At 33.7% G+C, this 16,187-nt stretch overlaps 1 protein-coding gene across 1 annotated transcript in view; it reads right to left on the bottom strand.

Moving 5' to 3' along the window:
• The window catches only part of LOC133324982 (LIM and SH3 domain protein Lasp), a gene marked incomplete at its 5' end in the record, with an annotated part of 77,102 nt that overhangs the window by 9,497 nt on the left and 51,418 nt on the right, over positions 1 to 16,187 (bottom strand). The window contains 2 exons of the mRNA XM_061533806.1: positions 296 to 434; positions 3,258 to 3,390. Coding sequence (XP_061389790.1) covers positions 296 to 434; positions 3,258 to 3,390 — 272 coding nt within the window. The remainder of the gene's footprint in view (positions 1 to 295; positions 435 to 3,257; positions 3,391 to 16,187) is intronic.

Genomic DNA, 16,187 nt, shown 5'->3' with positions numbered 1-16,187 from the left:
TATTCAGTGGTATTGGAATTTGTGTTTTCATAAAAATTCTGACAGAAATATTTCCATCTGTCTTACCATTAATTGGGGGGATAATTATCAAAAATATAATGTTATAATGCATTTCCAAACACAGTCCAGAGCGAGACATGTTGAAAATTTAAACATAATCAGATTTTAGTGATGCGGGATTTGTCTGTCGTAAAGGGGTTTATGATTACAAATTTTAAGGATTTTTTTTTTAATTTTCTTAAAGACAATTATAAAAATTAAATTATATTTACACAGGTAATATATATATACGCACCTTTTGTTGTATCTGATACTTCGGCGGCACCTCGCTGTTTCTCCATGGCAGCTTTCTTTTCCAAATCACCGTGATAGGCCACATTTGATATGTGTTTGGTATTTTGTTTTATACGCAATGTCTCGGGATCATCGGCGACCTGTGCGGAGGCAAACAGCCAGACAGACGTTTACATGTCAAAAAATAAAACGGAAATATTTAATAAAACAAAAAAATTAGCAAAAAACATTTTTTGTTGAGGGGTGGAATTTCAAATGAGTTTTCCGCCCTAGGCTAGTTGATAACAAAACAACAACAACAAAAATAATAAAACTACAACTAATGCAAAAATGTATGACCAATATCAAGTAAAAAGAAGAAGGAGGCCAGCACTGCCTTTGGTCAACAGTTGTGATTTGAGATGCATTTGTTTGTTGGTGAAAAACCAACCGACCAACTGTGGATGGGATGGGATAGAATAATGCTGCAGCAACATGTCGAAATTTTTGTTGTTCTAGGTTATGTGTTAACGCCTTTTTAAATGAAAAAAAAAATATAACACAGTAGGTGAAGAACTTTGAAAATGAAGAGGAACATTTGGCATAGAAAAATATATTCTCACAAAAGTGTTCCCCATGATGTCCAGAGAGATTCCGGAAATCTATACAAAAATTAAATTATTGTTCATTACTACTCTTATTACATTTTATACAAGTATATACAACATTTTACCAGTCGCCACACGGAGCACCTGTATATAGGTTTTATATATAATTCCACTTATTCGGCTGTTTCTATATATCGTCAGCTAAAATGCAAAAAGGCGTAACTAACAAAATCATTATTGTGTAGGAGAAGCAAAAAACTGTTTTGAATGAAAACTATAAAAATGTCATGTGAAATGAAAAAGTATGCCCGGCAGGGTGATTTTGCATATGATGAATAATAGACTATAATTTTTTTTTTAACAAATTTAGTTATTTAGTTTAATGGCAGTAATAACAATTAAGTAAAAATTTGAATGTTTTATTAGTTAGGCCTTTTTGCATTTATCAAATAAACCCACTTGTAGTTACGTCTTTTTGTTTTTTGTTAATAGAAGCTCCTTTTTTGACCGCTGACGTGAAAAACTTTGTCAACACATGTAGTTTATCGACATTCACAATATTCATTCAAAAAGTCAATTACTAATTTTTTGTTAGCTAACGATATATTTCTGGTCTACGCAGCACTAAGTGTTTCCTGGCGCCATCAGTACGTACGACCAGGTCGTCAAAATTAATTCGTCAAAAAAATCATTTGTCAAAAAATGGAATGAACTCGTTAACATTTTTGTGCGATAATTTTTCACAACCTTCAACGTGGATTTTCACGCCAAAAGGGTATCGATTAACTTTAATTGTAGTAAGGACAAAGGACGTTCAGAAAAACGGGTGTTGTCCAAAGATCGACCGGGTATTGGAAAACAAACCAAAGCTGTTTGTGGATGAAATTTTTTAGAAGCTTCTTTCTTCAGGCCTCATTACCAGTTTTTCAAATCATAGTATGTCAATTCTGGTTGGTACAGAACAATTTGTTTGCCTGAAGTTTACCGATTCGATGTTCAAAAAGGAAACAAGAGAAAACGACTCGTTGTGCAGCATAAAAATGCGGGCTCTCACACATCTGTATTTTTTTGACCGGCCAAAATGTGGAAGTTGTGGGTCATCCTTGGCACCTAATGACTTATTTTTCTTCCTTCACAGGATCTCCATACCTATATAAAGAAGACCAATGTTCAGAAGACATATATGACCTATATTTATATAAGTCTTCTGAACATAAGAAACGTCATATAGATCTTCCATATATATGTATTCTATGTATTCTGTACATAGAAGACTTCCTATTGGACTATAGAAGACCTTCTATTCTTTTATACATAAAATACCTCATATAGGTATTCTATAGATAGAAGACTTTTTTAGGTATTCTATACATAGAAGACTTCCCCCAATTTGGTTCATACATAGAAACCCTCTTTTACGTCTTCCATACATAGATCTCCTGTAGGTCTTCCATATAAAGTGGTCTTCTATACATATAAACCTCCTTATGGTTTTCTATACATATTAGACCTCCTTATGGTCTTCTATACATAAAAGACTTCATGTATGTCTTCTATACGTAGAAGACCTTCTTTAGGACTTCTATACAAAAAAGGCCTCCTTTAAGTCTTCTATACATAAAAGATCTGCTATAGTTCTTCTATACATAGAAGAAATCCTTTGGTATACATAGATGGTACATAGACGATCCATTAGGTCTTCTATACAAAAAATATCTTTATTAGGTCTTCTATACATAGCAGACTTTCTTCATGTCTTCTGAACGTAGAAGACCTACTTTAGGTCTTCTGTATATAGAAATCCTCCATTAGGTCACATAGTCGATTTCCTACATGTCTTCTATTCCGAAGATTTTCCATATGTCTTTCATACGCAGAAGGCCTCCTTTAGATCTTCTGTACATAGAAGACCTCTTATAGGTCTTCTATACACAGAAGTCATCTTTCAGGTCTCCTATACTCTTCTATACATAAAATACCTCCTATATCTGATAGGTCTTCCATACATAGAAGCCGTTTATAGGTCCTTTTTCATAGAAGACCTCCTCTGGGTGATAACTTTTGCATAGGTCTTTTCTATGAACAGAAGACCTCCTATAGGTCTTCTATACAGAAGACTTCCTTTAGGTCTTCCATTCTATAAGTCTTATTTTTTTTTAATTTCTCCCACTGTGTTCACATTTCAGTTTGGTCACCACAAATCTTGAAAATTTTAAGCATGGTAAAACACACATGGATATGACCAAAAAGAGAAAAATACAACAGTTTATAGACCAACATAGCATTCGTCCACACTGTAGAACAGAGTAAATTTTTTCCATTTTTTTTTATTTTTTCTGCGAATAATTTGTGTTGATATGTTTAATGGTGACTGACCTGTGTAAATTTGCCTTTAGCCTTTTCAAAATCTTCATGATATTTAACATTCGATTGGATTTTGGTATTTTCCGCTATTCTCTTTAGTTCGGGCGTATCTGCAATCGCTGTGGCTTTGGCCTTTGGAATGTGTCTGTAATGGAGGAAAAAAAAACAAAAAAATTAAAACATGTCGAAAGGAGTTAATATTTTAAAATATATTTTTGATACATATAAATTGCAATGGAATGGACAATGGATAGTTTTCCGAGTAGGTAAATTTATTGGTAATGAATATGGACAAGGCAGATTAATAAAACAAAAAAAGAAATTCGTATAAAGTGTAAAGTTTTTGGAAAGAGTTGGCATTCGGATTTATGTCAACTCTTTACAAAAACTATATTCTTAAAGAAAAACTTATTTGAAAAATAATAAATCATTTTATTTCCATTTATCAAAATTACAATGAAAAAAAACATGGTGTCATATCTTGAAGGTATTTTTTGTGAATTCCCATCAATAATTTTATAAAACAACAAACAATGCATTTTTATTGCGTAAAAATAATAATATTTTTAATCAAAAGATAAGAAATATTTATAGCCTCTTGACCAAGACGGAATATAAAAATTATACAAATGTCTGCCGATTGGCAATGTAAGTTTACAATTTTTTGCCAACAAAGACATAGAATTTGGGTGTATATTTTCAAGTGAGAATTTCAATGAAAACTAAGGAAATTTAATAACAGAAATTTATCATAAATATATCAACATGAATAAGCAGAAAATCCAACGCCAGACATAACAAACCGCGAGTGGGTAACCACACTCATCTGTCAACGTAATTGAGAAAGTTGGTTTTGGATAATATTTCTATGCTTGTAATTCTATCGGCATATAAACGTTATAGTGATATCAAAAAGCCTTTTCCGTATGTCTTTGAACACTAGTTTGGGCCTGGCTGGTCAAAATGTTTTCAAGTTAATTATTTTTTTTTTTTTTTTTTGGAAATTGATTTTTCATGTCACTGCAAAGAACACAACACATGGTAGTACGTTAAACCATACGTTTATGCTTAAACAGTGACAGTCAAAATGTGGAACTGATGGCTAATTTAACGCAAAGTCCTGGTCAATGGTCATCACCAAAAAGAAATGTTGAAGCGTGCAAAATTCATGTTTTGGAGGTGTCTAAATCGAAAGGAAAAAACAATTCGACAATTAGGTTTTCTCTTTTCTCTTTTATTATAGGAGTAGACCAACAAGTTTTCAACTATATTTGTCCAGTGGGTGTAAAGAGACCCTCCCATTTTCTATTTAAAATTTCAACTAGGTTTAAACGACTGGCAAATTAGCATACAATATGTTAAAGACTTGTAACTTCGCATACATGTATTTGAAGATTTAAAAATGAAGAAAATAAATGGCATTGGCTTCACTCGAAAATTAGCAAAATGGCAGATCTAGGATAATAATTTGTTGGAATATCGCCTATTTTCAACACAAAAACCAAGCTGGAAAATAGGCAAGATATTCACCGATTGGATTTTTCATAGTTCATACGATGAGGTCCATAGAGATTCCGGAAATCTATGCAAAATTAAATTATGAAATTTTATACAAGTATTTGACGTTTACATCTTTTTACCAGTCGCCACACGGAGCACCTGTATATAAGTCTTGTATATAATTCCACTTATTCGGCTGTTTCTATACAGTGACGAGCAGAAATGAGTACATGCTTGTACATTGGACACTTTTTACGTCATAAAAATAAAAATATAAAAGCAAATTCCAAAATTTTGGTTGTATTTTATAACGTATTTCGTACCTAACAAATCAACCTAAAGTTAAAGAATTTAACTCTTTAATTTCTAAGAAAAAAAACAGAGAAAAGTAAATCAACTTCAATGTACTCACTTTTGCACTTTTGAACCAATTTGCAGAATTTGAATATTTTTATTAATTATACCGTTGTTTTATATTTTTAATGTGTCATTTATGCAATTTGACATATTTTTAACCAATTTTAGTACAATTTCATTGGAATTATTCTTCCAATCACCTCAGATCCACTACCAAAGTTCGTCTAAATTGTTAGAGGCTGACTGGTACTGTCCCACCTCCCTCTTTGCGATTGGCCCCAAATTATCGGATTAATATTGAAACTTTGTGCTGACCACTGTGTTAATTCAAAATTTTGCTCACGAAGATATTCTCTCACGAATTTTGACGTATATCGTTGATCACCGTCCTGCACATAATAACTTCTTCTACAGAATAGGCGTACTTAGCTACCTAAACTGACTGACATGACTCTACAATGATCTAAATGGACTTCTTTCATTATTATATTGTCAATTTTTTAACATCGGTCCAGGACCCACAAGTAAAAGCCTACGCATACCATGGCAATTCCTCAACCGTGCTTCACATTGGGCCTTTGAATTAGCTTTCATCATCAATAATGCTTATCGTCGGATTGAAAACGGTTGAATTTGGATTCCTCGGACCCAATCACACGTTTCCAGTCGACCACAGTTCAACTTTTGGTCTAGTTGAAAAGTCTTTACCCTTATTTTGCAGTTTTTTCCTATAATACAGGTTTTTAGTCCTTTTTTAATGCTGCTATATCCAATGTCGGGAAGCGCTCTTCACGCCGTTCAATGACTAACAGGTTTGACGAGTACTTACGAAGCATATTTTGGTATTAAAACTTATCAAATTACATTTCCCTTATCATTAGACGTGGGTCCACACATCTTATAAGCGGTGTACGACCTCTAATTTGAGGTTTGGGAACAACGGAACACCGTTTTTGTACCCACATGACCAATAATTGACACAATTTAAGTCCCTTTGCAATTTCCAGGGTAGAACAGATTTTTCCGAATGTCCCCTTCAGTGGTTATTATATATATTTCTTCTTGAATTATTATTATTAGTTATTTATTTGATTTTTGTTCAAAACTTAGTACAATTTTTTAGTAAACGGGACTTAAATGATGTAAAACGTATACATTTTCTTAAAAAAACTAACGAAAACCAAAAAAAAGATTTAAAAAAACGTGATTTTACATTCCTTTTTTGTACATTATTAAAAAAAATGCTGACGTGCAAAAGTGAGTACATTGGGGTTGATTTCGTTTTCTTTATTTTTTCTTAGTTATTTTTAAGAGATAGATTTTTAAATTTAGGTTTTTATTGTTAAGTACAAAATACCCAATAAAATGCAACCAACATTTTTGAAATAGCTTTTTTAGTTTTATTTTTATGACGTAAAAAGTGATCAAAATGCAAACATGTACTCGTTTCTGCTCGCCACTGTATATATTTCTGGTCTACGCAGCACTGTTTCCTGGCGCCTTCAGTACGTACGACCAGGTGTTGTGTTGTTTACAGTGACTCCAAAATTAAAAACAAACGACAGCTGTTTGTGGAAAAAATTCTTCGAAGCTTGTTTCTTCTGGCCTCATTACCAGTTTTTCAGATCATAAGAAGTCAATTCTGGTTGGTACAGAACAATTTGTTTGCCTGAAGTTTACCGATTCGATGGTCAAAAAGGGAACAAGAGAAAACGACTCGTTGTGCAGCAGAACAATGCGGGCTCTCACACATCTGTTTTTTGAGCGGCTAAAATATAAAATTTATGGGTCATCCTTCTTGGCACCTAATGACTTATTTTTCTTCCTTCACATGATGTCCATTTCTATATAAAGAAGACCTGTGTTCAGAAGACATATATGACCTATATTTATATAAGTCTTCTGAACATAAGAGATGTCATATAGATCTTCTGTGTATAGAATATCACGTTTCTATACATAGAAGACTTTCCCCAATTTGGTTCATACACAGAAACCCTCCTTTAGGTCTTTCATACATAGAAGATCTCTTTTAGGTTTTCTATATATATAGAATACTTCATTTATGTCTTCTTCTTTAGGGTTTCTATACATAAAAGACCTCCCTTAGGTATTCTATACATATTAGACCTCCTTATGGTCTTCTTGAAATAGAAAAGATCTGAAAGTGTTCTATAAAAGAACATCAAAAGGTCTTCAACTATAGAAAAGCTAAAAATGTCCAGCTATAGGGGACTAACATGTGTTCTTCCATGACCAAACAAAAAACCAAAAGATCTGCTTCCTCAAAAGAAAAGAAGGTCTTATTTCACAGAAGAATAAAAACTCTTCTTACTCAGACGACAAGAAGGTTATCTTCTAGCGAAGAGCGGAATATATTTTTCTATAGAAAACAATAAGACATTTTTTTTTAAAGACAATAAGTCCTTCTTCTAAAAGAAATGATCTGACAGACCTGTTCTACAAAAGAACATCAAAAGGTTATATACAATCTAAGGCCAGATGGTATAAAGATATCCTTCTATAGATCACTAAAGATCAAAAGGTCTTATTTCAAATAAGACAATCTTCTTCTTTCGTTGAAGGTTAAAACGTCTTTTAAAAGAGAAGGTTACATTTTTTTTTTATAAAAGAAGATCAGACTATAGACAATTACAAGGCCATCTAACATAGATATCAAAAATGATTTCTACAGTAGAATACCACAAGATTGTACTCTACAGAAGTTAGAGGGTTTTCATATTTAAAAATTCTAGTTCTTTCTGTTTTGAATACAAAAAATTCTAATTTTAGATTACAATTGTTAAAATGTTCCAGAAGTACCAGAAGAAATGTACCTATGAATTCCGTGTTTGGACTTTATCAAGTTTTGTCAAAATTATTACCATGTGAAAGGTTGTATTAAATCGGAAAATAATTCGATTGACATTAGGTTTATATGTTAAACAAAATTAAAAATTTTGGAAAGTGGTACCAGATGGCATGGGCCGATTGATTCAAATCTTCAAACATGATCTAGGACTGGTAAAATATTACAATGTGTACATTTTGGATGACATTGGATATATCGTTCGCTTCTTACGAGATTTATAACTTTTCCAAATGTTAACCCTTTGCGGGGGAGGCACGAGGTGAAGTAGACAGATAAGCCCTATCTTTAAACATTGAATGGGTCGGCCAAACCATTAGGTTGTGTAAAATTTGGTTCAAACCGAATGTTGTTGAGGACAGGCGGGCGGATATTTGTAAATCGATTTCAATATCTTAAGCGGATTTGGTCCAAAGAAACTTGTAGTAAAGTATATATGCCATTATTACACACACACAATTTTTTTTCTAAAGGCGACTAGAATTTAATTTCTATAGAAGACCTTATTTTGTTCCTAGTACATATCTTGGGTGCATAACTAAGCCTCGTCATGTTAGTAGGTCAATTGCCGTTGTTTTTGCATCTTCCCACATAAGGTTATTTTGTCTCAGTTCATGGGTTATTGTTAGTCGCCTGGTGTTTCTTGGTCGATCTCGATTTTGTGATCCTTCTGAATTCCATTCATGCGCCATGCTGATTATGCAATGCGCACTGTTAAAAGCTGTGGCCATACTATTTCCATTTTTTATGTTTAAACTGATTTTATATAGGTTCCTGATTTGTTAGGTTCCACAGAGTTCTGCGTTACTAATGGTGTTGGGCCAGAATATTATGCATATGACCCTAAAGCATCTGCTTATGAATAACTAACCCTTTCACTCACAGTCGTATAAAATAATCACCTTTATAAAGGCTTCGAATATTTTTAGCTTGGTTTTCCTGGATATATGTGAGCTTCTCCATACGTCGACGTATACAATAGCTTTTCCTTTATTTTAATGCCCTTAGTTTTCTTGATATTAATCTCAAGTCCAACACTGCGAGCCAGTCTCTCCAGGTCTCCTACTTTTGACTGCACTTTTGATATATCATCCTCATATATATCATCCTCATTGTATACGTCCTCGAGCTTTCGTGAGACACTACATGTTATGCCTCTATTCTGAGAATAGAATATATTCAATATATCATACAGTACAATGCGGCACAGTAGGGATGTCAGAGGGCATCCTTGTTATACCCTACACAACTATGTTGTCAGGGTATTATAGCTTTGTGCAGCCCCAAGAGTTTGTAACGCCGCCAAAATATTGGTCCAGGCCCACCTTTAAGTATACCGATCGTCATATCTCGAGTAGCTGAGTCGATCTAGACATGTGTGTCCGTCCGTCCATCCGTCCGTCTATCGGTCTGTCCATTATACTTTGTAAACACGATACAGGCCACAGTTATGGACCAATCTTCACGAAATTTTACATGTAGGATGGGTTCTGTCCAATGAAGACCCCTATTGTTTTTGGGAAAGATCGGTTAATATTTAGGGGATGAAATGGACCAAATACTTAATTTTCATCGGTTTTTCGCGAATTTTTACATAGAGGAGGAGATCGGGCCAAAGAATAAGCATGCCTGTTTTGATAAGGATCGGTCAATATTTAGCGGGTCAAATGGACCCTGACTTTTGTGTGAAAAATTACAAAATTTGTATTCTATAGAGTGTAAGGACATAGAGTCTATAGAGTGTAAGGACAGATGTGGGAGTTACACTCAAATATTTTCAGGTGCTTATGTATTCAGATTTTATTTAGTAACCCTTTACCACACTAGAGGGCGGAAATATAGCGCTGATCGCTTTAAAATGTTCCATGAAGTTCCAGTTATGGTCAAGGATAACGCCTACAATTTTCGGTGACGATCACATAATTATATTGTGATGAAGTGGACCGAAACTTAATTTTTTGTGTTTTTTCGAGTCGATCTATAGGCTCCAATGGGAATAAGAAGATCACAACACAAGGGAAGGGGATCTGGACAAGTAATTAGAAGGGCTGTACTGAACATTAGTAATAATTGTCGGCCTCTAGATTGTCTAGATGGTTCAAAAATCGCGAAATATTGCCCAAGCTCAGAATATAGATCCACAGAAAGTTAGTTTTTCGTGGAAGTTGTGTAGGGTATCATATGGTCGGCCCCGTCCGACTATACTGCTTTTGTGCGACAATGTTGACTTATGTTCCCATTTGTGAAAAACTAAAAGTTCTGCATCTTTGTAGGAATAAGTAAATCGACTTTCAACTAATCGATTAATCGACTTTTTGTATTGAAAAGTCTAAAAATCGAATTCGACTATTGATCTTTGTGGAAATCGCAAAGTCGATTTTCGACCTTCTTCATAAATACTTGGTTAATAATCTCAAAGCCCAAATTGCTCAAAAATTACACATTCTAGAACTTTGTTTTATATGTTGACAACAATTAATTAAAAAATTAAATTTTTAGTCGATTTTGCATTAATCTGTAAAAGTCGAAAATTGATTTTGAACACGTTTGACAAAGGCAAAAATCGAAAAGTCTAAAAGTCAATTTTTGGTCGACGGTAAAAATCGAAAAGTCTTAAAGTTGACTTTTGCGCTCGACTACGTATCCCTAACTCGTATTATTGTGTGGGCTACCTCCTTTTTGCTAAATGCCTCCCATATGGCAGTTGATCTTATAGTATAGTAATCTTTTTTTTAATCTATGAACAGCAGATAAAGGGGAGTGTCCCATTCTAGGTAAGTTATATAGAAGACAAGAAAGACTTTTTCAACATAAGACTAGTTACTATTCCATAGAAGACTATAAGGTATTCCCCTATAGAAGACTAAAAGGAGGATTTGTCCATAGAATATCTCCTGGCCTCACTCATACAAACCAGGTCAGCAGGTCAATATGTAATAGACTACATCGTCATTCTTTCATTTACTTGTGTTCAGTATTGTTATAATTAGCGAAATATGAATCCGCCCATCTACTTATTGCTCCCCTTCGTCTCACTTATCACCCCATTAAGACAAGACTAATGTAGGTAAATGTTTTGTGATTTAATGGTATTTGGAGCACTATTATTTAAATATTATGATGCCCACTTTTGTGTGTCCGCTGTGAATATGTTACATGTGTGTGTGTGTGTTTGTTTGTTTGTTTTAGCATATATTTCGGAGACAATCTACATGCGAGTATTTGGAACAAACCACAATCACTTCATTGCCGGTGGCATAAATTTCAAACAACAGATATATATTATTTGTCCTAGTCAGCTTTTAATCTCTGCTGCTCTGTTCGGATCTCCTCTGAAAGACAAAACTTTATTGCGGTGGTGGCGGTGGAGACTTGAATGCAGGGCACTATCGCCAGCCAAGTCAAAGAAAGGGAAGCCTGAATTTACTATCATCATTAAAAAGGTAATAAGTTTTTTGTTGTTTTTTTGCATTCTTTCCTTGTGTTTTTGCGGTTTGGAATATTTATTTGTTGTAGCTGTTGTTGTAGCGACCACAATCGGCTTGGCAATTGTGACATTTGTATTGCCAAGTTTTTCTTTTTCATTTTTTACTGCTGCAGCTACTGTTGTAGTTTGATGGGAAAAATGAAAAGCAAAATTAGGATGGGCGGCGCGGTGCGATGTAGGGTATGTTTAGGGCAATGCAAATTAACATGAATATCCTTTGAACTAAATAGAATAGAACCTGGATACGTTTTATTATTTTGGCGTTGCATCTATTTATTTGAAATATAAAAAAGAAAATCAACAACAACAACAAATGTTGTTTTGAAAGTGATAGCCTGAATATTTTGGCTGCATTACAACCGACAATGCGACAGACATGCAGACAGACAGTGAGTCAGGTAGTTGGACATATAATACAAAAAGAAATTTTGGTATTTTTTCTATGTGTCAGAGTTAGTTTTTTGGACATACATACATTTTTACATGTTATATTAGAAGTTTGATATACAGTGGTGGTCACAGAATTAAAACATTTACTGTGGTAAACATATATTGATCAGCCCTCAATTCGTTTGAAGTATTTTTGAAAAATTTTTATTTCAGAACACTTCGATTTACTGCACTTAAGAGATTTAGTGTGAAAATAGAAAATTTTTTCATGCAAATTTTCCATAAATAACGGTTTTTATGAAAATACATCGACTTTGAAGTGGCCATATAATTAAAACATTGTGTGGGATTTTTTACTTTACTGCATTTTTTGAAAATATTTTTAGAAAATCTCTTTAATTTAGTTAAATTTTGCACCGATAAAATCATTTACAGAAAAAAATTGTTGAAAAAATCTGTAAAATCTATCAAAATTGCCAACAATTTGTACAGTACACCTTACGTTCAGAAAATCACCCTAATTATAGAAAATAAAGGTCCGAATGCACCAGAAATTGCTAGAATTAGTAGAAAACATTAAATAATTCTCAAATTAAAGAAATATTTGAAATAAAAACTCAAAAAATTGGAATTAACCTAAAGAAACGATTCAATTTCAATAGCCTTTACTGAAGAAGGCCGGAATGTCAGAACATAACGAACAGAGATCAACGCCTAGGTTGACGAGTAAAAGTTTCTGGCATACAGCAGCATTTTTCATGTTCAACACAAGACTTCAAAGAAGAAGGCCGGAATGTCAGAACATAACGAACAGAGATCAACGCCTAGGTTGACGAGTAAAAGTTTCTGGCATACAGCAGCATTTTTCATGTTCAACACAAGACTTCAAATATTTTTCAAACTGTAAAATTTTTACTTCCTTGATATTAAAATAGATTAAGTGGAAGTTATTCGATTCAAAAAATATTATTTTGGAAAAATATTGTCATGTTCAATAGATTTTAAGGGTCAAGAGTTGACCATCAAACATGCTGCTGTGTGCCAGAAACTTTTACTCGTCAACCTAGGCGTTGATCTCTGTTCGTTATGTTCTGACAGATATATTTTTTGATAAAATATATTCTGTACTACTCGAACAGTCGATTTGATATAATAAATAACAATATCAATCGATTTTTTCTCACATACTGCAAAAATATTCCGGCCTTCTTCAGTAAAGGCTATTGAAATTGAATCGTTCCTTTAGGTTAATTCCAATTTTTTGAGTTTTTATTTCAAATATTTCTTTAATTTGAGAATTATTTAATGTTTTCTACTAATTCTAGCAATTTCTGGTGCATTCGGACCTTTATTTTCTATAATTAGGGCGATTTTCTGAACGTAAGGTGTACTGTACAAATTGTTGGCAATTTTGATAGATTTTAGAGATTTTTTCAACAATTTTTATCTGTAAATGATTTTATCGGTGCTTAGTTCACAAAATTTAACTAAATTAAAGAGATTTTCTAAAAATATTTTCAAAAAATGCAGTAAACTAAAAAATCCCACACAATGTTTTAATTATTTGGCCACTTCAAAGTCGATGTGTTTTCATAAAAACCGTTATTTATGGAAAAATTGCATGCAAAAATTTTCTATTTTCACACTAAATCTCTTAAGTGCAGTATATCGAAGTGTTCTGAATTAAAAAATTTTCAAAAATACTTCAAACGAATTGAGGGCTGATCAATATATGTTTACCACAGTAAATGTTTTAATTCTGTGACCACCACTGTATATTTGTTGTAGTTGTTGTTGTGTTGTATACAATTTTACTTTCATTTTATTTATAAAATACACTCAATCATACTCATACTATTTGTGTGTTTATTATATATATGTGTATATAAACTTAAAAGATTAAAAATATCCATTTTCATTAAGTTTTGATTACACGAGCCAAATAGAAAAGCAAGAGCGGAACTAAATCGAAAGAAAGTTCAGCCAAAAATAAAAAAAAAAGTGAAAAAGAGTGATTTTTATGTTCGGTAATCTATGTCCATGGTTGATTTACTTTATTGATTTACCATATTGATGTAACGATATCAGGATGAAATTTGCAATTTTCTGATATCCTTTTGTTGATTACATACACGGTATTTTAATGGGGTCGAGGACGAACGAACGGATTTGGTCCAAAGAAACATGGGGTTTAAATCCATTATTTCGATGAGGCACATTTCTGCCGTCGAAAAGTGAATTCTCTCTCCCAGCTATTTGTTCGCAGGTTCGCCTCACCCCTACTCCTGCCATATCTTTCCAGAAGGACAACAAATGTGACCACGGACTACGGTGGTGCCAGTCGACTACTTAAGGGGACCCCCCTCCATTCTCGGGGTCAAAATTGTTGTTGATATACACTGATTAAAGAATGTCCCTACAAAATTTCATGTGAAAATCTCAAGAACTCTTGAAGATATATCCGATTTATTGTGTCAGCATCAAGTGACGGCTGAAGGGCTTCTCAAACTTTAAACGCGTTTTTCTCTAAATATTTTTTTGCGAATGGCGGGCACGATAACTCAAAAACTAATAATCCAATCGGTTCCAAATTTTGCAACGTTTCTCTGGGAGTGTATAGCTCTCGTATGAACTAGGATAAAGCCAATCGGTGAAGATCTTCCTTATTTTTTAACTTGGTTTTTGGTAAAAAATCGGCGATTTTCCAAAAATATTTTTTCAAAGGTCCACCATTTTGTTAATTTTAGAACGAAGTCAATAATCCTAGTTCATACGAGAGCCAGACATGTACTCTTTCTAACACCGTTGGAATTTTCGGATTCCGATGTTCCAGTGAGGAGTTATCATGCCCGCCATCAAAAATAAGGACTTTTCTTTAATTACAAAAAAACAACAACAAAACAATAACAAAAATTTTTTATAAATTATTTTTCTTCTCTTTTAAATCTTCAATAATATATGTGCAAAGTTACAAACCTCAACAAGCATTGATATTGATTTACCAGCCCATTGAAAATCTTGAAAAAGTTAAAATCGTGAAGGGGGGGGGGGGGGTGTTCCCTTAAATAATATATATCATGGAAACTTATTTTTATACCCTTCACCACACTGTGGTACAGGGTATTATGTCTTTGTGCATATGTTTGTAACAGGCAAAAGGAAACGAGATAGACCCATAGATCCTTTTCAGAATATGCATAGAATCACTTTCTGAGTCGATTTATGCATGTCCGTCCGTCTGTTGATGTTAAATTGTAAACAAAGTACAGGTCGCATTTATAATCCGATTTGGATGAAATTTGGCACAGCTCATTTGTTTGGTCCAAGGACGAACCCTATTGAAATTGGGAAAAATCGGTTCAGATTTAGATATAGCTCCCATATATATTTTCGTCCGATTTAAGGTAAATGGTGCACCAAAGACCCTATATATTTTTAGATTTGCACCAAATTTGGCACAACGTACTGAATTGAGCCTAGAGTGATGTCTGCCAAGTTTCGAGAAAATCGGTCCAGACTTAGATATAGCTCCCATATATAGTTTCGTCCGATTTCATGTAAATGGTGCAATAAAGTCCATATATATCTTTCGATTTGCACCAAATTTGGCATAACGTACTGAATTGAGCCTAGAGTGATGTCTACCAAGTTTCGAGATAATCGGTCCAGATTTAGATATAGCTCCCATATATAGCTGCGTCCGATTTCATTTGCACCAAATTTGGCACAGCGTACTGAATTGAGCCTAGAGTGATGTCTGCCAATTTTCGAGAAAATCGGTCCAGATTTAGATATAGCTCCCATATATAGTTTCGTCCGATTTCATGTAAATGGTGCAATAAAGTCCATATATATCTTTCGATTTGCACCAAATTTGGCATAACGTACTGAATTGAGCCTAGAGTGATGTCTACCAAGTTTCGAGATAATCGGTCCAGATTTAGATATAGCTCCCATATATAGCTGCGTCCGATTTCATTTGCACCAAATTTGGCATAACGTACTGAATCGAGCCTAGAGTGATGTCTGCCAAGTTTCGAAAAAATCGGTCCAGATTTAGATATAGCTCCCATATATAGTTTCGTCCGATTTCATGTAAATGGTGCACCAAAGTCCCTATATATCCTTCGATTTGCACGAACTTTGGCATAACGTACTGAATCGAGCCTAGAGTGATGTCGGTCAAGTTTCGAGAAAATCGGTCAAGGTTTAGATATAGCTCCCATATATATTTTCGTCCGATTTAATGTAAATTTAGTCCAGAATTATGGGTGCCAAGTTTCGTGAAAATCGGTTGAAATTTAGATATAGCTCCCTTTTATTATAGATTGATTTTAAG

The sequence above is a fragment of the Musca vetustissima genome, unplaced genomic scaffold, assembly GCF_032173495.1.
Source record: "Musca vetustissima isolate MV318-11 ecotype Yass unplaced genomic scaffold, APGP_CSIRO_Mvet_v1 utg3682, whole genome shotgun sequence".
NCBI classification, from domain to species: Eukaryota; Metazoa; Arthropoda; class Insecta; order Diptera; family Muscidae; genus Musca; species Musca vetustissima.
The sequence above is the reverse complement of the archived record's forward strand: the minus strand, read 5'-3'. Positions and strand labels throughout refer to the sequence as shown.